The 27,761-nt window shown below is 34.7% G+C and overlaps 1 protein-coding gene across 6 annotated transcripts in view; it reads left to right on the top strand.

The window, feature by feature from the left end:
- The window catches only part of LOC128865139 (nuclear hormone receptor FTZ-F1 beta), a 105,549-nt gene extending 92,077 nt beyond the window's left edge, over positions 1-13,472 (top strand). For 5 of the 6 annotated variants that reach the window (XM_054105163.1, XM_054105161.1, XM_054105159.1 and 2 more), the window contains exons 3-8: positions 584-2,721; positions 2,837-3,142; positions 3,213-3,383; positions 3,469-3,571; positions 6,729-6,883; positions 6,950-13,472. In XM_054105163.1, the coding sequence (XP_053961138.1) occupies positions 781-2,721; positions 2,837-3,142; positions 3,213-3,383; positions 3,469-3,571; positions 6,729-6,883; positions 6,950-7,033 (2,760 nt within the window). In that variant the 5' untranslated portion in view covers positions 584-780 and the 3' untranslated portion in view covers positions 7,034-13,472. The remainder of the gene's footprint in view (positions 1-583; positions 2,722-2,836; positions 3,143-3,212; positions 3,384-3,468; positions 3,572-6,728; positions 6,884-6,949) is intronic. The other variant, XM_054105164.1, reaches the window with a different exon arrangement.
- Positions 13,473-27,761: the final 14,289 nt, after the last annotated feature.

Genomic DNA, 27,761 nt, shown 5'->3' with positions numbered 1-27,761 from the left:
ACCTTGGTACAACTACGTTCTGGATACTGCAGCAGGTTAAACTCCTACTTATCCAGAATTGACCCCGACTTACTAAACATACATATGTCCGGCATGTGGAGGCACCCCGCACAACACTAACCACTTTTTCATATGCCTCATCAAACCCACTCATCTAACACCCCTCTCCCTCTGGACCCAACCTCTCGAAACAGCTAGTTTCCTGGGCATACCGTTAGATGAGGTAGACGAAGACGACCGGTGACTACACTACCCTGACAGGGCAAAGTTATTGCTACAACAACAACATAGCATTATATATATACGTGAGAAAAGAGACTCCTTTATCGAGCAAATGTTTGAGTAGTTTTATTCTGCTTTTACTACGCATTTCAAGCTATAAAATATCACATCTCAAAACATCAAAAGCACCATAGAGTTACCCAAAGCGATGCAAATTCCACGAGATATAATATTTAAGTTCATCTACTTACTGGCAATTTGTCACCGAGCCTTTTAGAAAATCCCACATAAATTGAACAAACCATCTCCATCATAATCACATACATACATACACATCTAACGGACTGCTTTTATTTTCCAGATCGCATTACTTTCAAAATGGGACTGCATCAACGGCATCTATCGAATTTCTACAAACTGCACCAATGCTCCATAAATGAAAAAAGGACTTTGTAATAACGGAAATTTACAAAAAGATCGCTTAAAAAACCGCACAAGTTAGACACATTTATTATTATTATAGTAGAAGTGAAATCAAATTTTTGATTATAAGAAATAATGTCCTCCACAAAAGCAGAGAGCGCTGCTGGCGCCAATCCCTCAGCGGCTGCCTTTGGCTCAACGCTAGCGGGCAATGCATTCCAGCTGCCCGTGAATATGCATAACCACGCTCAAATAACTTCAAATGGCAGTAGCTGTCACAGTACGAATGGCACAACTACAACGACCACAACAACAACGCGCAACAATATATCCGTCACGAATATCAAATGTGAAATGGATGAGGGCATTGCGGCATCGTTCATGCCCAACGGCAATATAGTGCCTGTCATAGCTGCGACGGGCGCTGCCGGCTTCTATAACGGAGCCAGCAGTGGGAGTGGTGGTGTTGGTATACGTATACCTGTCACGAAGGCGGAAGATTCCGATTCGGAGACTGAATTGACGAACATTGAGAATTTAAAGGTGACGCGACGCGGGCACACAAATGCGGACAGCAGTACGCCTGGCAGCAGTGCTGCTATTGGCGGTAGCTCTAGTACCACAAATCACAACAAGAATGGGCCCCGTCCCATGTCCTGGGAAGGTGAACTCTCCGAAACGGAGACGACGGAAACGGAGCTCATGGAAACGGAAAATTCGTTAGGTAGTAGCGGCATATTGCCGAACAGTTTAAACACCAGTATTGGCGGCATCGGTGTGGCGGTGATTAAGAGTGAGGCGACCACCACAACACCTGGACACACGGTGGCGCCTACGCCTACACATCCCATTAAACCCGAGCAAATGGAGCAAATTTCCGTGGAGGTGCATAGCGCTACGGTGGGTGTTGGTCCATCGCGCAGTGGTTTGGGCAGCAGCAGCAGCGCGGGCAGTCTATATCCCACGCCACACACAAAACTAGCGCCTACGCAAAGTGATCCCATTAATTTGAAATACGAGCCCGATGCTTCCGCTACGGGGATCATTTCAGCTGGCGCTAATGTAAACTCGCCACTTTTAACGCGCAACAAATCAGCCACGCTGCCATTGCCTGCTAATCCCAGCCCCGATTCTGCCATACATTCCGTCTATACGCACAGCTCACCGTCCCAATCGCCGTTGACGTCGCGTCATGCGCCCTACACGCCATCGCTTAGTCGAAACAATAGCGACGCATCACACAGTTCTTGCTACTCCTACAGCTCAGAGTTTAGTCCGACACATTCACCCATACAGGGCAGGCATGCACCACCAGCTCCTGCACTCTACGGCAGCTTCAATGGCTCGTTGCATCATTCGGTGCTCTACCGTCCCATTTCGGTGGACAGCGGTGGTGGTGGCAATGGCAATTCCGGTGGAAACTGTAATGCGGAGGTGCAAAATCTTAGCATGGACACGAAGGTCTCGCCACTCAATATAGGTCTTGAAGGATTGCCTGCCTCGCCGGCTGGTATTTCGCGTCAACAGCTCATCAATTCGCCGTGTCCCATTTGTGGCGATAAAATTTCCGGCTTCCATTATGGTATTTTTTCGTGCGAATCTTGTAAGGGCTTTTTCAAGCGCACTGTGCAGAATCGCAAAAATTATGTGTGCGTACGGGGCGGTCCTTGTCCAGTGAGCATTTCGACGCGTAAGAAATGTCCTGCCTGCCGTTTCGAAAAATGTCTGCAGAAGGGCATGAAGCTCGAAGCCATACGAGAGGATCGTACGCGTGGCGGCCGCTCCACGTACCAGTGCTCGTATACGTTGCCCAATTCGATGCTAAGTCCGTTATTGAGTCCCGAGCAGCAGGGTGTTGCAGCAGCAGTAGCAGCGGCTGCAGCAGCAGCGGCCAGTCAACAGCAGCAACAGGGACGACTTGGTACGCAAATGGCGCATGCAATGACCGCACAGCAGCAGCCCACATTGAACGGGCTGACAGCGGGACTGAGCGTGGGACAAACAGTAATCAAGTCGGAGCAGTGCGATGATGGAGGTGCATCGGCGCGTGCAACAAACATTCCAACGCTACTGCAGGTGAGTTCAGTTAAGTTGGTGTACCGAAACGGATTTGGTTATATTTAATTAAATTAATTAAAAGCGCACCACATTTTAATTAAAGTTATTAAAAAGGCATTCCTCATTTTTCTAGGAAATCATGGATGTTGAACATCTGTGGCAGTATAATGAAGCCGAATTGGCGCGTCTCAATCAACCGATCTCCTCATCGTCTTCTTCATCTTCCAATGCATCTTCGTCCTCATCGTCCACTGCGGTTAGTGGCGGTGGTGCCACTGTCAATCCACAAATGACAAACCCTTTGCTGGCAAGTGCTGGTTTCGGTAACGGTGAAAATGCCAATCCCGACCTGATTGCGCATCTGTGCAATGTGGCGGATCATCGGCTGTACAAGATCGTCAAATGGTGCAAGAGTTTGCCACTCTTCAAGCATATTTCGGTATGTCGATGTGATCTTAAGTGAATTTTTTTTTTAACATTTCTCTAAATTTATCAATTTTTTTTTGTAGATCGATGATCAAATTTGCCTACTGATCAATTCGTGGTGTGAATTGCTGCTCTTTTCTTGCTGCTATCGCTCAATCGATACGCCGGGCGAGATCAAAATGTCACAAGGCAAGAAGATTAGCTTAGCGCAGGCGAAATCAAGTGGCTTACAGGTGAGCAGCAGGCCAAAAAATGTCAGAATAGTAATGTTTGTGTGGCCGAAGGTTGTACAATTTTGTAAACTTCTTTTTTTCTTTATATGGAATTACACCACTTTAGGCCTGCATTGAACGAATGTTGAACCTGACAGAAAACTTGAGACGCCTACGAGTTGATCGCTACGAATATGTTGCCATGAAAGTGATTGTGCTGCTGCAGTCGGGTAATTTTTGTTTACTTGCGTCATTTAAATTTGATATTTTTAATCTAGTTTTTCTTAATTTAGAATAAATTTTGCTCTATTTTACTTAGCTTTATGTATTTTTAATTTATGTAATTAATCTTAGTCTTACTTTGTTTTAATTCTCCATGATTTTTGTTTAAGTTTATTTAATTAATTAATTTTTATATTTTAAATTTAATTTTTTATTTTTTTTGTATTTTTTAAATTTAATTTTCATTTTTTTTATCATAACTCATTTATCATTTTATCTTATTTTTTTTTATTTCATTTTATCAATTTATGTATATTACATATTTTAAAATTGTTTTTGTAATATAATTAATTATTATTTAATTTTTTTCTTCACTTTATTTTATTAATATAATTTTATGTTTTCAATTTTTTTAAATTTATGTTTTTAATTTTTCTTATTATTATTTTTTTTTTTTATTTGTCTTTGTAATTTGATTTAATGTAATTTTATTTTTCTTAATATTTTTATTGTGCTATTATATTTTATTCGGTTTTTATATGTAAACTTAATTAATTTAATTTAATTTTATTTTAATTTGCTTTAATTAAATTAATTAGTTAAAGTGCATTAAAATTGAACAAAATGAAATCGAAAAAAATTATAATAAAAATTGAACAAAAAACTAACAAAAATTAATGTTTTTTGTTCAATTATTATTATAATTTTTTTTTTATTTCATTTTGTTTAAATTTATGCAATTCGATTAATTTCTTTATATTTTAATTTGTTTTGGTAATTTAAATTTATTTTATTTTAATTTAAGTTTACTTTAATTTAATATCTGTATTTTTTAAATTTATTTCCGTAGCTGAAATTTATTTTATTTTAATTTAAATATTTTATTTTTTATTTTTTTTTTTAAGTAATAGATTTACGTCTTTTATTTGACTTTAATATTTATTTTTTTTACTTTTATTTTTACTCAATTATTGTTTTCTAATTTAATTATTTTTTGAAAACATTTTATTAAATTTCAAATTTTTTTAATTATTTTGATAGAATAATTTAATTTTTGTATCGTTATATTTGTTTTAATTTCTTAATTTCAATACATTTTTAAATATTATTTTGTTATTATAAATTGTTGTTCTAATTGAAATGATTGCTTTTGCTACATATATTGAATTTTATTAAATTTTTCTTATAATATTTTAATTTTGCTATCTTATTTTATTTCATTTATTTTATTATATATAATATTTGTTTAGTTGATTTTAGTTTATTTAGTTTAATTCTCTTATTTTTTCCATTTTGTTTAATTTTTCAAGTAATTTAATTTTTAAATTTGCTTAAATTATATTTTAATGTATTTATTAAATTTATTTATTAGTTTTAAATAGTTTTTTGTAGTTTAGTCTATTTTTATTTTTATTTCAATTTATTTTATTATGTTTTATTGTGTTTTCATTGCCTTTTTAATTAATATAATTTAATATAATCTAAATCTGTTTAAATTTTTAATTTTTTTATTTAATAATTTAACTTTTTTATTTTTTAATGCTTATTTAATTATTCAATTTCTTGTAATTCATTGTTGCTATGTTCGTTTAATTTATTTTTCTATTTTTTTTATTATTATCATTTTTTACGGAAAACTAGCTGCTCAAGTTTTCGTTTGTTCCATTTTGTTTTCACTTGTATTTTATATCCGTATGCTTTATTTAATGCTATTTTATTTGTTTCATTTATAATTCTATTTTTTTATTTATTTTAGTGTAGTTTATTTGATTTAAAATATCTTTTTATTCCATTTTTTGTATTTTTTTAATGTTTTTGTAATATCAATTTAATTTTACTTCATTTTATTTTATAATTTTGCATACCTTATTTCGTTCAATATTTTCCAGTTTTATTTTATTCTGTTTTTTTCTTTTTTGTAAATAAATTATATTAGTAATTCATTAAAATATAATACAACAATTTTTTTTTATTCAATTCATATAAATCTTACTCTTCTTGTATTTTTCTTGATATAATTTATTTATGTTTATCTTACTTCATTTAATACTATTTTATTTTATAATTTATAATTTATTTAATCTAGTTTTCTACTTTGTGGAGCTTGTTTTGTTTCCTTTTAAGTTTTTTTATTTTGTTTAATTTTTTTCATATTTCCTTTTAAGTTTGTTTTTATTTTGTTTTATTTTTGTTTATTTAATATTATTTTATTTTTGTTTTTAATTTAGTTTTATTTTTTGTAGTCTTATTTTACTGCATTTTATTATATTTGTTTTCTTTTATTTTTAATTATTAGTTTAATTCTATTATATTTCCTTACTTTTTTCATTTTATTTTGTTTTATTTTAATTTTTTGTATTTTTCTCCGTATTATTTTATTTTTGTTAATATTTTTGTTTTTATTTTGTTTTTTATTTGCAGTGTTTTTTAAGTTTAATTTGATTTTGTTGTAAAAATAATTTTTTTTGGTTTTTTATTAAATTTTATTTTATTTTGTGTTGGTATTGTTTTATTTTGTTATGTTTTATTCGTTTTATTTTATTATTCTAGAAGTTCTTCATTTTAGTTTGTTTCCTTTTATTTATTTTGTTCCATATTTTTACTAAATTTTTTTAATTCTTTTTTTTTTAATTTAATTTTTAATTATTATTATTTTTATTTTATGGTAGCTTTCTTTGTTTATTTTTTGTTTTCTTTGAATCCATTATATTCGCGGATTTTTTTTTATTTTGTTTATATATTTTTTCAATTTAATTTGAAATTATTGTAGTTTTTTATTTTTTATTTCATTTAATTGAAACTCACTTTTTTATTTTGTATGGTTTAAATTATATTTTACTTCATATTGCACTTCAATATATTTTATGTTTGCTTTTATTTTTTTAATTTTGTTCCATATTATTTTATTTATTAATTGTGTATGTTTTCAATTTAATTTTTTATTTTTTAATTTGTTTATTTTAAAATTTATTTTGTTAATTTTATTTTTTGATTGTTTTTTTGTTTTTAATTTAATTTTATTTTGTTTATTTATTTATTACATATTTTTCCAGTTTAATTTTTAATTACTCTTATTTTTTTCTATTTTTCATTTGGTTAATTTTTCTTTTAATTTAATTTCTAATATATTTTTATATACCTTTCAATAACTTATTATTTCCACAGACACCAGCGAATTACACGAGCCCGTCAAGGTGCGCGAGTGCCAGGAGAAGGCGTTGCAAGCCTTGCAGGCCTACACGCTTGCGCACTATCCAGATACGCCGTCCAAATTTGGTGAGTTGCTGCTGCGCATACCAGACTTACAAAAGACATGCCAGGTAAGTTAATGCTTTCAAAAAGTTCTGCTTATAAATTAAATAATAAAAACAAAAAAACACACACAGCTTGGCAAGGAGATGCTCACCATAAAATCACGTGACGGTGGCGATTTCAATTTACTTATGGAATTGCTGCGTGGAGAACATTGACAATTGCTCTGGCAGAGTGTGCACAGAGTAGAGCAACAGCAAGAAGAAGCAGCGAGGGTAGCGTTTGAATGTCGCCAGCTGCTCAATTGGCGAAGTGCAATGGATGTAGCCTCAAGTGAGGCCAGTAGTTGTGCTTGAACAGAAAGGAGTGAGAGCAAAAGGTGTATGGAATGTGACGCAATGCTTCCAGAAATTATTAAGAAAATTGCAAACGAAGACAGCTTAAATGTATATGCAAATGTAAACCTTATATTAGTGAATGCTAGCTATCTAAGAAGAGAAAAAAATCGCTAGCGTAATGCAGTAAGAAAATATGAACCTATTTTAAACTTGCTTTTATAAGTAAATATAAAAGTGTAATAGATGTTAGTGTATGGCGGAATGCCCAGTTCGAGTAACTAAAATTTTAGTATTTTTTACTATGCCCATAAATAATTAGACTAAGTAAGCAGGCTTAATTTAGATAAGTACTAATTAGCTAAGTAAGCGAATAAAAAAACTTAAATATGAAAAACATGTGCCTAAATGAGTAAACGTTAAAGAAACTGATAGTAAAATGCAACATATTCAAAAGGAATATAAAACTTTTTTTTTTTTTAATTTTTGTGTAACTATGGAAAATAGTACATGAATGGAAAAAGCACAAAAATTCGAAAGCTGCGTTAGGCATTCAGTACGCAGTCGTAGTCCAAATGAAGTCAGCTGCAAGAGTAGTAACAGTTTGTGAAAATATTTCGTAGAAGCTGGGGCTTCTAAAATAGTTTTTTCTTGGTTTTTTTTATTGGACTGCGCCTACGATTGTGCGCCTAATGTAGGGTTTTGAAAAAATGAATGAAAATACACGCAATAGTATCAATTAAATATTTGCCAAATTTATAAGAACTTTTGTAGTGCTTAATATTATATGTATGTCTGTACATAAATATATGAAAGTAAAAGATAATAGCAATAAAAATTATTCGCTTATAAAAAATGTGAAGAATTTTGTGACATACAAATTTATGAGATCCTGCGAATGTATGCACTTGTGAGAAGTTGAAAGTTAGTTTATTATGTATGTAGAAAATTTTAAAACCAGCAAAAGCACACACTATCTATAGTACAAAGTGGCACAAAATTAATCATCCAATTTTGCTTTTGAATAACTTTTTTGCGCAATAAAAAAAAAATATTTTGATAGATGAGAGTAAAGCTCTGTCCTTTACGCTATGCGCTTCATTGCTTGGCTGTTTGTATACTGTATCCGACGGTTCCAAACCAGGTGGAGTTTTTTAGTCTCCGGACACAGGGCCGTAGAGAGCATATCCGGGCCCCGGGGGGAATTGCAAATGCGGGCTCTTTCCAATTATGTCTAATTTATATAATTCGAATTACTCTCGAGTCCGAGCCCCTCTGAGAACTCCGGGCCCGGGGTAAAAAGTCTCCGATCCCCAACCCCCTCTCGTCGGGCCTGTCCGGACATACCATTGCTGGGACGGCAGCTTTGATGATGCATTAAGCTTTTTAAACCTCCTGATCCGCAAAGAAAAGAACAAAAACAAAAACAAACTTCCTAGTTCGCAAATGTCAAATATGATTGATAGGGTGATTAATTTTGCGCCACCTTGGAAGGCATACAATTACGGTTGCTTTTAAATATAAGCTAATGTTTTCATAAACGACCTCGGAATGTTGAATTTCGAAATAAGTTCACTTGCTGTTGTTGTTGTAAACCATAAACCAAACACTTTGGAGGCATATTAAAGGATTGACAAGCGAAAATTCTAGCTCACAAATGTCATATATGATTGATGGCCAACGGGATTTGTAAAAATCGGAAATCTTTCGATAGGATGATTAATTTTGCGCCTCCTTGGAAGTCACATTAGATTTTAAAATTTCCAATTTCACATTTGAGTTTCATATAAATGAAGGTTTTCAGAAAAAACAACAGAATATTGATTTTGACAATTAGTTCACTTGCTGTTGTTGTTGTTGTAAGGCGTAAACCAAAAACAATTTTGAAGCGTATGGCAGGCCTGACAGACCATAACCGGCTATAAATTCGAATCATATACCGCTAACTTAGAGCTATCCAACAGGCAGGCGTTTTTGTTGCTGTTGTTATTGTGCTTGTTATTGTATATATTTACTCCTTCCCCTCCATAGTGAAGCATAGGGGCACAACAAAACTCTTAAATCTATTCCCCTATACAACGACATTCTTTTTATTTCGATCCAGACCGTTTCTTGTTATTGTATTAACATAAAATTTCTAAAAAAAAAAAGTGTGAGTACTTCTAAAGTGACTGTTTCAAGTCGTTCGCTAAATCCGACTATCTACTTCGCATATTATTGTTGTTGTAGCGCCATAAAACATTTCCCATACATTCTTGAGACAGCATCGGTCCAACTAATTTCTCTGCACTCTTACTTACATACTTTTATCCACCGGAAGCTTTGCTCTAACGAAATTTGCGCGCTTCAAATGTTGATGAATGACTTATTCTTCAACTTTTCTTGAATTAATTGCCTATTTGTAAGGTTAGAGTTAGTCCAAAATTATTAGGCGAAATTCGCTACAATGTGGACTGAGACATTCCCAAATCCCAGAGGCGACGAAGCTCTGAATTTTGATAGTAATTTTTAGTAAATTTCAAAACATGCTCGTTTGTGAAGGTTTTCATAAAATTTTTAAACCTGTTGGGCGTTGTGACCTTCGTTCCCACAACAGTCGGCTCTACGTTACCGGAACGACTCGGATTTAAGTTCCACCAAGTAATGCCACTTCAACAATATGCACTTAAACAGCATTTCCCGTACATGTATGGAGAATGTTTATGCTGCTACAACAACAACAACGTTGTGATTTTTAAGTATAAAGTTGTTATGCCAATATTGAAAACTTCTGATTTTTAGCTGACTTTATTTCTTTGGTGTTTCTGTGTGCATATACAGTCAACGTAAAAAAAGAATTTGTGCGCTGCATATTGAAAAGTTTTGACTATTAATTTATTTATTTTGTATATTCAATATTTTTTTTTACAAAAATATAGCTCATACTAACTACAACAAAAACCTTCTAAACAAACTTTCGAACTTTTGATAAAATTTGTAGAAATTCAGCAAATTTTCATCAACTTTTTACTACTAACTAATTTTTTCAAAGAGTTTTCACTATTAATTTATCTATTTTGTAATTTCAATTTTTTTTGTTTTTATTCATACTACCAAAAAACCATATAAACCAAACTTTCGAACTTTGCCTAAAATTAAAAAAAAATCGGCAATTTTCATCAAATTTTTCCTACTAATTAAGAGTTTCTGCGAAAATTTCTAGTATGCAATTTTGTAGCCCATTGAATTTCGGTCTAATAAAGTGCATGTTTCAAGTAGATCAAAAATCACGCTGATTTTTTAGAATTTTTTTTTCGTCGTGATCTTGTGCATTTTCAGTTTTTTTTATATGAAACACCCAACAGCGTCAGCGGAAAAAATTTTCAAAAATCAACGCAATTTTTGAACCACTTGAATCTTGCATTTTATTATACCAAAATTCAATGAGCTATAAAATTACATACCCGAAATCTTTCTTAAAATTCTGAGTATAAAATTTGAAATTTTGAGTAAAATTTGCCGAATTTTGACAAATTTTATACGATACAAATTTCGAAAGTTTGTTTTATATGTTTTTTGTTGTAGAATGAAGTATATTTTTATAGAAAAGTTATTGAAATTACAAAATTTTTGTTGTAGTATGAACTACAGGGTTGCCCATACTCGACGGACCCATGTGTTTTTTGGGCCCATTCCAATCGACCAGGCTTTTCCGCAGGCAACTATCCTTGCGTCAATTGAATCTTATACGGGAATAAATGCAAATCAATGCGGATAATCCGTTGTAAAGTGGTCCGAGCAATGCCCAACTGCTGACAACGGCGATTTTGGGATGGCCCTGGCGACGTCTCAACACTGGCCCGTACAAGAGCAATGTTCTCCTCCGATCGCCTGGGTCGCATCACCAGTCGAAAACCTTTCGTACAGACGTTTAATGGTGTTCTTAGAAGGCGCACTTTTCACATTACTTAATTTTTTATACGCACGTTGAGCTTTCACAATTGACTTCTTTTGTTGGATGTAAATTTCAACAATTTGGGAGCGCTCGCGTGGCGTGTACTGTTCCATGGTAAACATCTGCTTGGACTGACGCTTCCAACGCGGTATGTTATTAAGCGATCTGACGTCTCTGTCAAAAGATACAGGGTTGCCAGATGGGTACGTCGAATATTAACAACCCTGTATATTTTTATAAAAAAATAATTGAAATTATAAAATTTTTGTTGTAGTAAGAACTATATATGTATTTGGGAAAAAAGTAATTGAAATCACAAAATGATAATATGAACTATATTTTTATAAAAAAATAACTGAAATTATAAAACAAATACTTAATCAAAACTTATCGATATGCGGTGTACACTTTCTTTTGACGCTGACTGTATGTACTGACTCGGATTTCGCTGATGTGATAATTCTATTCATGCTGATTTTTTACACTCATCTATCTTCAAAATAACACAAAAAATTCATACATGAATTCTAACAAAGTGCTTTCGCGAGAGATTCCGTTTTTTAGGAGAATTGCAATCACCCTAAAAGTACCTTCAGTTGCAAAAGTTTTTTTAATCTTTTTGTTTTTTACAGCAGGTGTAAAAAATATCAAGATTAATTTTATAAGCGTTTCAGTTTTTATAAAAAAAGTGACTTATAAAATTTATTTTGAATGCATGATTTCTACTTCTTCAAAGAAATCACTCCCCAAGTTGCTCTAATGCGTCGCTTTGATGCCATTTTGAGACCTCCAACAGGCAGATATCTATAGCCAGGCAGATCTGTTGATCAAATGGAGAACATTGACAGGATTTACGTTGGCGCAATGCCCCAGGCTGTCGAAGAAAACAGCATTTTTTACCTAAAACTAAAATCAAGCAAGTGCAAAAAAAAATTGGATTTTTCAAAATTTCGGCATACTTGGGCATATTTTTTTAAAGCAAATAATTTTTATTTGAAACGCATTTTTTTTACTTTCATAAAAACAAATTGTAATGAAATTGAAAAGACTAAATATGCAAAACCGCACAACAACTTATTTTACATTAACTAAAGGTAATACTGAAAAAAAAACAAAAATTCTGAAAAAGTAAAGAAACAAAAAACAAAACAAACAAAAAAACGCATTCTTATAAACAACAAAAAACAAAACAAAAACAAAACAAAAAACATTCTACTAAATGTAAATAAACTAGTTAAATGTATGAGAAAATTCAACAAAAAAAAAAATGAAAGCCAACAACTACTTTACTATCATAGATTAGCTGCGCATACGTAAATTGTTTTGTTTAATCAAAGGCAGCTATGTGTTTGTGTTTTTAGTACAGAGGTCGACAAAATTGAAAGTGTTATTGTTTTGATGAGCGCAGAATAACTGAAATTGTATTGCTGATATAAGAAAAAAGCAACAAAAAACCACTGCTCATGTTGCTCCGTTGCTGTCTGAGTAACCACTGAGTGCAAGAGCTTAAGAGAATGAATGCGTTTGATGCGTGCACTGCTTGCACGAGTAAACTTTGTCGACCCCTGTTATAACCGTTTGAGTTCCAAGGGGTATTGAAAAAACATTAATGGACGATTGCAATGAGCACTATAAATGAGTACATAAAAGCCGAAGCAGCGCGAAAGCACTTTTTTTTTTCTTTTATGTAGAGAAATATCAATAACAATAAAGAATTGTATTTTGTAATGTATTATTGCATTATTATAGTAAAGGGTGGCTAAGTTTCAAGGGCCGGTGTTGATTTTGAATAAAATACAATTTTTGTAGGGAATTATTATCATTTCTCTTTATTATGATAATATTGGTATGGCTTAATTAAGTCAAGTCGGCGGCACACCTCCATCCGATGGTCCAAATTTTCGATGACGCTAAGGCATAATTGAGGTTCTATGTCGATAATGTGCCGAATTATCTTATCCTTTAGTTTTTGAATTGTTGCTGGCTTATCGACGTACACCCTTTCTTTCAAATAACCCCAAAGAAAGAAGTCCAACGGTGTCGTTGACGTTTAGGTGGGGTTCACATTCAACATCGGCCCTTGAAATTTAACCACCCTTTATTATGCCAGCTATTGGAACTATTTACTGGGTGTACTATATGTACTATTTACAATAAAATTGTGTGATGTATTTGCCTTTGTAAATCTGAGCGCGCACAACTTCAACAATCGTTAACGCTGACGGTGAGATTGCTCGCAATGTGCGAAGCGTATCTACTGTGTTTTCTCTGCATAAAATCTTAAAAGCAGCGCGAGCGCCCTGTTTCGGACTCAAACGGTTAAGGTCATAGCGCAAATTTTTTATTCTTTAAAAATATTTGTTTTTAGTTTTGCATTTTTAAGTAATTACTTCAAAAAACAAAGAACAAAAAAAAAAATATCTACATAGTTTTTAGTTCGAGTTAGCAATTGTGTATGTTTTTGGTTTGAGCGTGAAAAAACAACAAAAGTTTAAAATATAAAAGCTTGTTATGAAAGGATAATCTATGTTAATTCGAAAAGCGAAGGTTTCAAAATTATATCATTTAATTTTTTTTTTTTTTAACAAAATACGAACTATTCGAGCTGCATTAGTTCATTACTTGTTTGTTTTTTTTAGTTCGAACAATTTGAGCTTCATTAGTTTTTTCTTTTTTTTTATTCGAACAATTTGAGCTTCATTAGTTTTCTTTTTTTTAATTCGAACAATTTGAGCTTCATTCGTTTTTTTTTGTTTTTTTCGAACAATTTGAGCTTCATTAGTTTTCTTTTTTTTTATTCGAACAATTTGAGCTTCATTAGTTTTCTTTTTTTTAATTCGAACAATTTGAGCTTCATTCGTTTTTTTTTGTTTTTTTCGAACAATTTGAGCTTCATTAGTTTTCTTTTTTTTAATTCGAACAATTTGAGCTTCATTCGTTTTTTTGTTTTTTTCGAACAATTTGAGCTTCATTAGTCCATTAAAAAACATGGCTGAGAGAATATACATGAGTAGAGCTACTCAGTAAAGTCATCATTGCGCATAGCTCCCATAAGTGGGCAACTCCTGTAATCGCATAAAAATACTGGCTGACCAGGAGTGTCCGTCTATGGCGCAGAAAGCGGTTCAATGCTACAATTCTTCCAATGTTGTTGTAATATAAAAAAGAACAACAACGTTCTGCAAACACCAGCAGTAACCAGTGATTTTGGAATGCATAAAATTATTATTTTTTATATATATTTTTGTTGTTTTAAATGCCTTAAAGAAATGTGCTACAATTTTTCGTGATTTTAAAAAAAACCATAATTAATTTAATATATGTATGAGTATGCAAGTTCATAAAAAGCACACTTTTTATCCCCGATTTGCCTTTAATTTTAGTGAATTAAGTTTAATTGCAAAATTTTGCGAGAAATGATTTTATATAATTATATATAAATATTTTATTTTAGGCTTTTTAAATAATCCTGTAACAGGATTAAAAAATATTTTTATATTAAATATGCCACTATTAGCCCCCCCTACGATTATTTACAGCGAAATATCCCACCTACCCACCCAAAAAAGGAAACAAAAACAAAAGAAACAGATACAACAACAATTTGCTGTTAAAAACAGCGAATTCCAAAAGCTTCGTGCTGGCATAAAATATACATAGTGAGAGCGCAAAGGCTTTGATTTGAATAGGCTGCTCTGGAACTTTGACTTTGAATTTGACGTGCTGCAGCTATTTAAAAATTCCTGTGTTGCTTTGAAAAAAAAAAAAAATATTACTATACTTTTTATTATTATTATTTTTTTTATAACTTTTAATTTTTTTTAACATAGGTTTGTAATTGTTTATTTAAAAAAAAAATTTAGTTTTAAAATATGTTATTTAAAAAAACATGTTTTTTTTTTGTAAAAAAAAAAGTTTTTATTAAAAACAAAGTTTTTATTAAAAAAAAGTTTTTTTATTTAAAAAAACAATAATCAAAAGTAGTGCGTAATAAAACGTAACGTAACGTAATTAACGCAAATAAGTTTATAATTAAATTTAGCAAATTATATGCGAGTATTTCGATTGCCCCAAATAGCAATTTTTATGAACTTTGCGTGAAATTCAATATGAATATTTCATACGTAGTTGGTTGATTGCTGCGCGTATATCTGCACATGTTTTAGTTCTAAGCGAAGTATTTCGTAGTTATTTTAATATTTTGTTTAAGTTTTAAATATGTGAAAATGTATTATTTACTTAAAGAAATGTATAGTGTGAGTATGCGAGCGAGCGAGCGAGCGAGAGAGAGCGAGAGCGAGGACGATTAATATTATTATAATTTACATACATACATTTATTTTCATAAACACGTATACATACATATATTTTTAAAGTGAATAATTTTTTTTATATATTTTGTTTTATTTAGAATTCAATTTTATAATATAAAAATTAATAAATACAAGCATCTGCATACATACATATGTATGTATGTATATGGTAAAAAATATTCATTGAATAGTGAAATAATTTTTTTTTTTCTAAAAATTTATTATAATTTTTATTATATTTAAAAATAAATAAATGATGTCAATGCAATATTTTTATAAATTATTTTGCAGTTGTTTTTAATTCAGTTTATTCAAATTGATTTCTTTTCATTAGACAAACAAAATTTGTGTTTAAATGTGCTTTAAGGGGTTAGGGATAGTCAGAGGCCCGAAAAAAAGATGATTTTTAATAATATTCTTTTGTTAGTTAGTTGATTTATTTTACAAAAATAAAAACTTAGCATTAATACATCTTGTTTCGACTTGACTTTAGTAAAATTTAAAAAAAAAAATTTATTGTAAAAGTTATCGCTGTTTGTGTGGAGCCCGTTTCTCCAGCAGTCCCTTGCGGTGATCATCACAAGTCCTTGGAGATTCATCTAAAATCAATCGGACAAGAGAACTTAGGTTAGGTTGGGTTGAAGCGGTTGTCCTGTGGGACACACTCAGGGGAGCTTGTCCCTATCTCTCTTAAAAGCAGTGTATGTATTTTCAAAAATTTTAAAATATCTCTGATTTCTGTAGAACTGAGATCTTCCAATTCATCAAAAAAGGCTGGGGTACGTAATGCTGTATGATACAATATTCTGTTTACAAAATGCTGTATACGAAATTCTGTATTTCAAAATTCTGTAAAAAATATTCTGTATTGCCGAAATGCTCTATTGACGAAATTCTGTATTGACGAAATGCTGTAAGTAAATGATAAGAAATTCAACAAATTTTATAAAAAAAAGTGCGCACTTTTTTCTTCAGTTTCGATAGAATCCACCGTATTTTTGCGTAGAACTCCTTTTCGCGAGGGTGGCCTTCGGCTGCTCTTCAAAAAAATAACCCTCATCAGTCCAACTCCGGCTACGCAATCCGTATACGTATTATTCTACGTATTTTTGCGTAGAACTCCTTTTTTCGTTGACTTTTGTCAACACAAAATTTTTTCAATACAGAATTTTGATAATACAGAATTTCGTCAGTACAGAATTTCGTCAATACACAATTTTGTCAATAAAGAATTTTTTTAAGACAGTACAGAATTTTGTAAATACAGAGTTTTGTCACTGCAGAATTTTGTTACGTTAATTTACAGTATTTCGTACGAAAAGAATTTTGATATACAGCATTTTGTAGGGATCCCATCAAAAAATTGTTCACCCAGAATAGTAAACCTGCGTCTGGATAGAGCTGGGCAGTGGCACAGTAGGTGCGAGATTATCGCCCCCTCGTCGTCATCTAGACAACTTCTGCAGAAGTCATGTGTTTGTACACCCATCCTTTGGGCGTGCCTACCTATTAGGCAGTGCCCCGTTATGACTGACATCAATGTGCTAAGACTGTGTTTTTTTGGCTTAGCAGAGATTCTGTGCCTTTAGCATTTGGAGTGGGCCACAGTTGACGGGCGATTTTGCTGGTAGCTTCATTGCGCCATCTTTCGTTTGCTTTCTTTACGATTTCTTCAAGGATGAGTAGTTTAAATGTTTGTAAGGGTATCCCTATGCCATTATCTATGTACTCATCAGTCAATTTAGTGCCGAGTCTCGCTAGTTCATCGGCTCTACAGCTACCCTCAATGTCGCGATGGCCAGGAACCCATGTTACCTTTAGGTGAAATGACGCAGCTATCTCGTTAAGAGATGTGCGGCATTTCATGGCTACCTTGGAGGTTGTCGACTGAGGGATTTTATCGCCGCTTGGCTATCAGTGAAAATGTAGATATCATTTTCGGATATCGCATCAGTGTCGCGGCTTTTATTATTATTGCCATCAGTTCAGCCTGAAAGACACTGCAGTAGTCGGGGCGCGGAAAACTGAAGGAGATCACCAGATGTTCGGAATATACACCTCCGTCCACCCTGTCCTCGTGCTTTGAGCCATCTGTGTATACATGGATGGACTCGCTCTGTCTCATATCATCCCGTTAGCACTCTTTCCTTGAGGATAGGAGGGTTGTAAACGATGTAATGGCAAGTATAGGCGGGAGTTCATAGTCCACCAGTCTGGGAAGCCCCAAAGCGCCAGCCAGGATTTTACCGTGACCATAATCCGTGTTTGACCACTTATTTAGAGTGTTCAGCCTTGTTGCCGCGCTGCGTGCGTTATATATTGCTTGCAGATCTACCGGAAGGAAGTTTAGTGTCGCATATACTGCTTTCGATGGTGTGGTTGACATGGCGCCGGTTATCAGAACAGATGCTAGTCTTTGAACCTTGTCAAGTTTCTTGATGTTCGCACCCTTCTGAAGGGCATCCCACCATATTACAATACTATAGTGGAGAATTGGCCTAACCACTGCTGTGTAGAGCCGATGTATCATTCTGGGTTCCAATCCCCATTTCTTCCCAATAAGCCTTCCGCAGGAGTACATTGCGGTCATAGCTTTGCGTGCTCCGGCTGCGACTGTGAGCCCCCAGTTTAGCTTCCTATCTAGTACAAGTCCTAGATACTTTGGCCTTTCTGTTCCTTTAAGTGGTTTCCCTCCTAGGAATATTTGTTGAAGAGCAGGTGTTTTGTGTTTCCTACTAAACAGTATCAGATCCGTTTTTCCGGGATTTACTTCAAGTCCTCGACTTTTACACCAAAGTGATAATCTGTTGAGAGATCTTTGTTGGAGATCACATAATGTTGGAAGGTGTTTCCCCGAGATTGCTATTACAATATCATCGGCATATGATATTATTTTACCTCCCATTTTGTCAAGTTCTTGTAGAAGATTATTGACAGTTAGGTTCCACAGAAGTGGAGATATTACCCCACCTTGGGGTGTACCCCTGATCGGACATTTTTTAATGGATGCGTCACCCAAATTTGCGATTATCGTTCGCCCAGTTAGCATTAGATCTATAAACGAGACTAGTGCACTGCTTACTCCCATTTCCGTTAGCGAAGTGGATATATATTATTGAAGGCACACTCGATGTCTAGAAATGCAGCGAGGGTATATTCTTTGTAGTGAAGTGGCTTCTCGACTGTGTGAACTAGCTCATGGAGCGCTTGTTGGGAAGGTGATAGTTTGTCGCTAATCCTTCTTTTGATATGCACATCTAGCAAACCGCTCTAAAGATTTTAACAAAAAGGATGATAGGCTAATTGGCCTGAAGTCCTCCGGTTTCGTGTGTGTGGTTTTCCCTTCTTTGGGAATGAATACCACTTTTACTTCTGCCCATTTCTTGGGGATATATGTAGTTAAGAAGCATCGCTGCCGCAAAAATTAAGGCGAGTGTAGGTGCAATCATATCTTTTGTGTGTTGCAAATCAGCGGGAATGATTCCATCAGGTCCCAGTGATTTGTAAGGTTTGAAGCTGCCAATGGCAAATTTTATGTTGTCCTCCGTTATGAAATTTGTTGGGGGATTCTCGTAGTGAACTATAGGGTGGGTTCTACTGTCTTCGTTGCAGAGACAACCTGGAAAGTGCGTCTGCATTAGTAATTCTGGTGTTTCTTCACTGCTGGTTGTCCAATTGTAAATTTTTTTTATGAGGTAGCTTGGGTTGCTGGGACTTGTTGATACTACTTTCCGGAGTCTATTGGTCTCCGAAACACTTTCTATCTTTTGACAGAAGTCTCTCCAAGACGCCGTTTTTGCTGCCCTCATGGCAGCCCGAATATTAATTGTTTAAAAAAAAATCGAAATTTTTGAAAAAAAGCAGTATAAATTTTATTGAAATCTACCAAGCGGTTTTTAAGTTACAGTGATCACCAGTTCAAAAAACATCGTTTTGAGAAAAACGCATTTAAAGTTTTGCTATCGATTCCTGAGCGCCCAAGCGCCCTTTGTTATTTGTTGAATAACTCGAAAAGTATTTGTCGGATTCACTTCAAATTTTCACACAATATTTTTAAGATACATATTATACTTTAAGAACATGAAAAAAATCCAAGTTTTTGAAAATCCTGACTACCCCTAACCCCTTAAGTCCCTCGTCTCATTTGAAATGGTGTTTTTTGGTGTTTCTCTAAAAGCGTGTAAAACGGACACAAAAGATTTTTTATTTTTGTTTTCAGTAATTTTTTTCTGATCAATGGTCTACTTAGTGACCACAAATTAATAGGAAGACTCGCACAACGCTGTTGTGAGCCCCACAATGAAATCCAGATATCATCACGCTTCTCCTGTGAGATTGTTTCAGAATTGGCTTTAGCGTTTATTCCATGAGAACAAATCGTTCCCATAAATTTCACTAAGAAAAGTAATCAACATCATCATCATCTTCGATTCATTTTGTCCCGAATGCTCTATGTGCCATTCAGGTTTTAGTTGTAGAACTACTTCCATGTAAAGACAAATTCGGCACCTCCAAATCAGACTTGCATACTGGGGTAGCAGATAGATTTTCCACATTTCTCTAGGTACCACTTGGAGACTATATGCCTCGTATTTCTCTCTGTATTCCTGTTAAAATTCATGTTTTTATACCTGTAGCTCAAAAAACATGGAGTACATCCATAAGTTACAAGCCTAAGGTAGATCTGGTGAGCTTCACAGCTAAGCTGACAAGATACTCAATAGCGTGAGACCGCTTCTAACCAGAAGAACAAACGCCTTTTGCCGACGCTTGCTGCGAGACAGACGGTTCGAGCTTTGGGAGGCTTTTAATTTGTATATGTCCAAGTAGTACCGGCGAAGCTTTTCTTCTCGTTAGACCTGGTTGGTTGGCTTAAGTAGTGATTCTTCCAGAATCCAACTAGTGCTTCCGCAAGATTTTGTTGACATATCGTGGTTACCAACTTGTTTACCAGTTATTTTCAGCTTGACTATGTCCAGTCTGTGCGGTTCCGGAACCTTATCAGGTTGTTGACATCTAAGCCAGACAGCTGTTCTAGACTCTCGAACACCGGTTTACCCAGGGTTAACGTTCTGTCCTTCCATTCGCAGAGGAAATGGAAGATTGTTTCCTTTTTCTCCGGTTGTTTACAACTGTGACAGTATGTGTTGTTAGACCTGACTATGCCTTCGACTAGGATTGGATACCATAAATGGGAAATCCTGCTGAAGTGGCAGTTCTTGGCCGAATATAAATCCGGGTCGTTCCGGTTACGTATCTCCGGTTGTTTACAACTGTGACAGTATGTGTTGTTAGACCTGACTATGCCTTCGACTAGGATTGGATACCATAAATGGGAAATCCTGCTGAAGTGGCAGTTCTTGGCCGAATATAAATCCGGGTCGTTCCGGTTACGTATAACCGACAGTCGTGGGAATGATTGGATACCTCGTCTTCGGCTATAGTTGCTCAGGTTTTCTAGGGTGTACCACGAGAAGGTGACAGTAGAAACTGAGGTTAAAGAATGCTGATAGCTGCTTCCTTCTAAAACCCTCGTAAACCCCCATATTAAAGTTAGCAAATTTGTTTCTGTTTTGTATTGCAATTTAAGAGAATATTAACGCAGATGGAATTCACGACAAGGTGGAATATGTAGAAGAAGGAAAACATACATATAAAGGAAAGAAGATTCGAAGTGAAAAGAGGCAGCGAGGAGCAGAGTTCAGAATTCGACAGATACTCGTTCATGTTCGTTGAGTACACAGACTGTTTTATAGGGAACTATAGGCTTAGGATTACTAATTTTACTAAGTAGTTCTCGACGAACAAAACTAACACTCTACAAGGCTCTCATCAAACCAGTCCTAACGTATGACGCAGAAGCTTGGACGATGAAAAGATCCAATGAGGCATCTCTTGGAGTGTTTTTGAGAGAAACACTTTTGAACCTTTGCACATTGGTGTCGGCGAGTATCGCAGGCGATGGAATAATGAGCTGTATGAGCTTTACGACGACACAGGCAGCACGATCCAGAGGGTTTGTTGGCTGGGTCATGTCGTCCGAATGGATACAAATGCTCCGGCTCTGAATGCGGTATCCAGTGCAGTACCAGCTGCTAGTAGCAGCGGAAGAGGAATGCCTCCTTTCTATTGGAAAGATCAGGTGGAGAAGGACTTGGCTTCAATTGATGTGTCCAACTGGAGTCGGTTAGCACGAGAAAGAAACGACGGGCGCGCTTTGTTTGAAACCGGCCAAAATCGCGTAAGCGATTACCGCGCCAATCAAGAAGAATAAGAAGAGGCTTAGGATTCATATGGTATCACAAAGGGCCTAACTAAAGTCTATGTGTGTTAGTGAAATTGCCAGCAGCCTTTTCAACTCAACCCAATCTAAGTGTCTTCTAGAGGTCGGCTCGAATCGAGTGAAGAGCATAAATGCATAGTGGGGGGATTTCGCAGTGTGTCAACGGTAAAATATGTTAAGAGTAAAAAAAAAAATTCAATGGTTAATTGTGGATCTGTACTACTTGATAAAGATCTGGTTTTGTAATATTCCCAAGTTAGCTCGAAATAATATAATAAACAAAAAATAATAAAAAAGGCTTTGTATAAAAAAACTTCTATCAGTGTATTTGGTTCCTTAGGCTTAGTCGCTGTTGTGTAAGTGTTAGTGAAAAAGAAATGTGTGCCTTTTCACTTGAGAACTAAGCAAAGCATAAATTTAGGAAATATTGTAGAAAAAAAAAAAATGGAAAATATAAGCAGGAAAGAAAAATTATATTGAAAAACATTCGGTTCATTTACTTCAAGCTGCTGTTTTTTATTTAAAATAATAGCAAAGAAAGCGAAATTGGAAAAAAAATATATACACATGTGTATGTTAAATGTGTAATTTTTTATGGTATGCCAATAAGGGGTGGCTAAACTATTATCCAGGTTTTTACACCCAAAATGACCGCCTACAATGGTAAGAAGCATGTCCTCTTCCAAATTAATAAGAAAAGAACAAAAAAAACAGAACATTTTTAAAGTAAGCACAGAAACAAACGCACATACATACATACAAAACATACATACCTAATATACATACATATATTTTCTGATCAATTTACAAAAAACAGCAACTGGAAAATCTGAAAAATTATACACAAAACTTTACTAAATCAATCTGTAAGCGCATATATGTACATATGTATGTTAATTATACAGCTATGTAGATGTAATTTAGCAAAAATGTAGCCATACAAACGTATACATATATAATAAGTGTATCTCTCATTAATTTATATGAATGGTGTTTGTGTATTGAATATAAGCATTTGGTTCTGCGTGTAAAATTTTTGTATAAACTTAAAACCAAAAACTAAAAAAAAAAACACTTAAATAAACAACTACAAATTTTATACTTTATTACAATATAAAGAAAAAAAATGGTTTAAATATTTCAAGGCTTTAATTTTTTTTACGTGCAATCTCAAATGTGTTAGAAACGGGGCTCACTCAACTCGTGTGCTGGAGGAACCTCATAATCACCAAAAAAATTGTTCACTATGCAGAAATGGCCACCAACTCTTTGTTATGGTAATATCTATTATCAGTATCTTATTAGAAAAAATGAGTGTTTACTTTTACTCAGGGAGGCCTAGGAGGTGAAAACTTTGTAGCGGGGTTTCTTGAATTTTTAATCTTTTGAGCTTTGAGCTATCGTTCGATGTGTACTATAAAATTTACGGCGAGAATTAAAACTGTGTTAAAGTTCCGTTATTAAAAATGGCGAACAAAGTTTGTTCTTCCCTGACTACAAAGCCAGTTTTGAAAAAGTATCAGGTCAGCCCATAGGTTAGGTTAGGTTTGGCAGCCGCATCGCATATAGAGACAACGATGCCACTTAGACCACGAAATGGATCCGTTGTGAACCGCGGGGGCTGAGCTACATTTCTCGCTCCATATTAAACCATCCTGAGCTTTTGACAAAGCGTAAAAGGATGTTGATACCTAAAATGTATAGATTATCTATATTCGTTAAGAAGTAGGATTTTAAAAATCGGTTCCTGCTTCTGGCTAGACCTGGGCATGTGCAAAAAAGGTGTTTCCAACTCCTCCTCATATCTGCAGCTACGACAGAAATCATGCGTGTAAACGCCTAATCTCTTTGCATGATTTCCTATGAGACAATATCCTGTGAGGGCCCCTACTAAGGTCCTGATTTGAAGTCTATTCAGTTTTATAATACTCTTGGACAGACGTAAATTTAGCCTTGGCCATTTTTGCCTAGCAATTTCACAGGTGTTAACGCTAATCCATCTTTGATTTGCAGACCTGATTAATGCGTCCTTAATGAGAAGCTTACAAGTTGCGAGAGGTATCTGTCAGTCCATAAGTTCGTGTGTATTTTACCCATAATTTCTCTTTGGACGATTTTTGCATACAAAAAATTATTTGCGGAATATAACGGAACTATTTATACTTTCTTTGATATATTGTGCATTCAACAAGTGATTTTAATCGCGGATAGAAGCATGAGGCATATTTTGTATTTTTTTATAAAAGAAGTAAAAATGCAATAACTGATGCTGCAAAAATAAACACTGTTCACGGAGAGGATGCCGTGAGTGTAAGGACTGCGCTAAAGTGGTTTTCAAAATTCCGAAGTGGTAACTGCGACGTGGAGGATGCCCCGCGCGCTGGTCGTCCTGAAGTCTTTAAGTCCGACGCTTTGCTTGAACTCGTGGAAGCTGAACCAAATTTGACAGCCGATATGATAGCTCAGAAGTTAAATTCAGCGCATGGAACAGTTCATAGGCACCTGGTTCAGTTGGGAAAGGTTTCAAAGCTGGGAAAATGGGTTCCGACTTTCCGTCGTCAACCTTCAGCAGAGAGTGAATGTTTGTTCTCAGCTGCTGCAACGGCTTGATAGTGAAAGTTTTTTGAACCGAAAGTTATTGAGTCTGGTTTTAAGGACTTTTTTGTTATCGAAAGTAACGCCTTTCACATGGTTTCACAGGGAGCGCAAAAGATGGTAGTCGATCGATGCAAGGTCCGGTAAATACGGCGTATGCTGAAGGACTTCCCATTTGAGCTCTTGGATTGCGGCTTTGGCGACTTGTCCAACATTGGGCCTGGCCTTGTCGCGAAGGAGTATGGTTTGACCATGTTTTTTTTTGTTTTTTGTTTTTTTTTTATGAGGAGGAAGCATCGAAAGCCTTACCACGTCAGTATGGGACTTTAACCCGAACTAAACCTCCTATGGTCAAAGTACCGATCCCCCCGGTACAGCCGTTAAGTATTTCGTCGGGAGGCGGTTTGAGCGTTGCACTCAACGGCAGTTACTGTTCTGATGCAAAATGTCACAAGCTGCATCTGCCTATTACCACTGTTAGGTCATATCTGAAGAGAACCACCCCTGTCGGATCTGTATGCTCCCTCTACACGCATGACTTTCCCCCCAGGTTGAAAATTTATCGTGTAAATTGGCTCTAACAAAAGCTGGTCCTTTGCAGGCCTTTCAGGTCGGAGAGTGGGACAATTATGGCTTCAGTAACTTGATTAGATGGCTTCTTTCTTAATTTTTTGCTGAATCTAAGCAAGCTTAGTCTATGAGATGCTCCGTCGTCCTTCGAAAAGGAGCCTGTTATCTTTTTGCTTGCCTTGTTTCTTTTAATTTGAGTCAGAGAGCAAAAAATTGAGATTCTTCTCATATGCCCCGCAGAAAGGCTCTGAACAATGAACAGGCTTGGCTGAGCCCTAAGTAGACAACATTTTCCACCCTGACATCAACCTTTGAGTTAAGCAAGGAAATAATTTCACTATTTGTAGGCCGAAGATTTATAATGGCATTAGGTATATCTCTTTGCGTGGTTTTGAGTGTCCCAATTATAAAATATTTGCTAGATCTTTCTAGCTAAAAAACTTAATTATTCTCAATCACTCTGCTTGAAATTGATCCCATAATTGTTTTAAAGGCTCACCAGATCAAGAGCTGTACAAGCTTTCTCGTATCGGTGAGCTCATTTTTTATAAAAATATTATTATCCTTGACTGGTGCATATTAGGCCGATCTTCTTCTCCAATTTGTTGAATGTATCAAGCAAATGGTTGGGCATACCGATTCATGCCGCCTCCCAACACCCAATAGTTTTTATAGGACGCCTTTTATGGCAAAAGTCGAACCGAACGCTATTAGAATAAACTGTTACTAAGGTGCGTTTCATAATCATAAGACACCCCTAATTTTTCAAAGTATTTTAATTTATAGAGTTCAGAGAAAATTAAAAATTTTACACATCGATTAAATTAACAAAAGTTATATGTTTCATTACAGAATTTAGAACTTTTTTGAATATATTTATAAAGAAAATTTTTAGCAAAAACGTATTTCCAGAGGCGTTTCAAAATGATAAGACACTGTTTAATTAAAGTAATCGTTTAACAAAAGTATATTTTTTCGATTTTTTTTTCTGTCGTCTAGAATATTTTAGTATTCCTTGTTTTCATCGATTCTGCTAACTTTTTAAGTAAATTTACATGTAGAGAAGCCCATTCTCGCTTAATTGCCACTTTCAGCTCCTTTCTATTGGGTTTATATCCGGAGAACACGCCGGCCAGTCCATAGTTTCTATGGATCAATCGGTCAAATACTGCCTTGTTTCACCGCTTACGTGGGTTCGGGTGTTGTCTTGCTGGAAAATGAGGGGCACTTCCCAATTATCCTGAATAAAAGGAAAGAGACTATTTTTCAAAACGTTTTTGTAGTCCCTACTAATCATTCGCGATGATGTAAACTGTATTTCAAGAGTTGCTTTCGATGTAAATGCACCCCAAACCATAACAGAACCTACACCGAAGTTGCGCTTAGAAAATAAAAGATCCACTCTTGTACAAATCTATTCAATAATTTAAAAAACCATCGGGCCCATCAGGGTTTCATTTTTTTCATCCGAAAATATAACCTTTTTAAAAAATAATATGAAATTGGGAAACATTAAAAATATAGTATTCCAAATATCTTACTGTATCCCAGTTGGTTTCTATGTATGTGTTTTTCTGCAAACTGAAGACGCGCCAGCTTGTACCATGGCAAAATACGGGGTCCTTCTCTTATTTTTGATAATTTTAAATGATTGAACCTCTGTAATGTGCGTCAAACTGTTGTTTTTGAAACTTTTTTGAACAACAGCGGCCAAGTTTGTGCAATACTTTGTCGAGTTAGAAGCTTTTCTTATGACTGCTCGCTGTTCCCGACTTATTTCTTCCAAATTTTAGTGACAAGCCTGAATCCTTGTAGGCCTAAAATTTTCCACGCTCCTCTTGTGATATTATTGAACCCCTCGGCATTTTAGGTTAAATTGAATAAAATTATAATTAAAGTCATCCAAAAGAACAATCAGCACTTTCTATCTCTTCAGAAGCTTATTTTCGACTAGTGTCCTATCATTATGAAACGCTGAAAAGACTAGCAAAAGTGCAGCTTCTTGGAAAAAGCTAACGGTTCTACAAAATAGAGTGAGCTTTCCCACCAGAAACAGTTGATGGAAGTCTTAAGTTTATAACTGTTAAAATGACGCCAAATAAAAGCTACTCCGGAAAGTAAAAGCGAGCTTATCGAAGTGCAAAAATTGTATACCAAAGGTGTCTTATGATTATGAAACGCACCTTATGAAGTAATTTTTTACATTATATCTTACTGCTCAAACTCGCACTAACCGAATGCTAATCATGCACTTGCGGTCTCTGATGAAGTATTTAATTAATTATAAAAACATTCTAGCGGCTAGATTTGTATACCTTTGGTGGGGAGTGATAAACTGAAGCAATATTTTTATTTCAATATTTCATTTACATAAACCGGTAAAAAATGTATGAAATGTAAAAATCTATTAAAACTGAGTATTTTAAGTATTTTTATTTATTCGGCTTCTACTTTCGAAATGAAAATTTTAAATGACAAAAAAGGCAATCCCACTTATGGTAAAAGAAATGAACCATGTAAGAGCTTTTCATAGAATTTTTTGTTAAAAATTAAAAAAAAATTTAACTGAATTCGAACCACACTAGTGGCCAAATATTCGCCACAACTTTAGCTGTCACTTTTTTAATAGTGTTGCATTAGCGCGCTACTAAATTTCAGTGACAGTTCTCAAATATGCAGTGACTATTGTTCTCTTTCTAGCAAAATATAAAACTTATAAGTGGACTGCCTCTCTGTGATAAACATATGAATATTGAGCGACAACAACTGGTAAACAAATGTGGTGGAGCGCGAGAGAGAGAGTGAAAGAGAGAGAGAGAGAGAGTACGGCAGTTAGGAAGCAATCCAATTGGCAATTGGCGCTCACTATTCGCATAGATATGTTGTATGGTCGCTAGCATCCCCAGCCTGCTATGT

This window comes from Anastrepha ludens, chromosome 5 (genome assembly GCF_028408465.1).
Source record: "Anastrepha ludens isolate Willacy chromosome 5, idAnaLude1.1, whole genome shotgun sequence".
Taxonomy (NCBI): Eukaryota; Metazoa; Arthropoda; class Insecta; order Diptera; family Tephritidae; genus Anastrepha; species Anastrepha ludens.
This window is presented reverse-complemented; position numbering and strand designations above follow the sequence as displayed.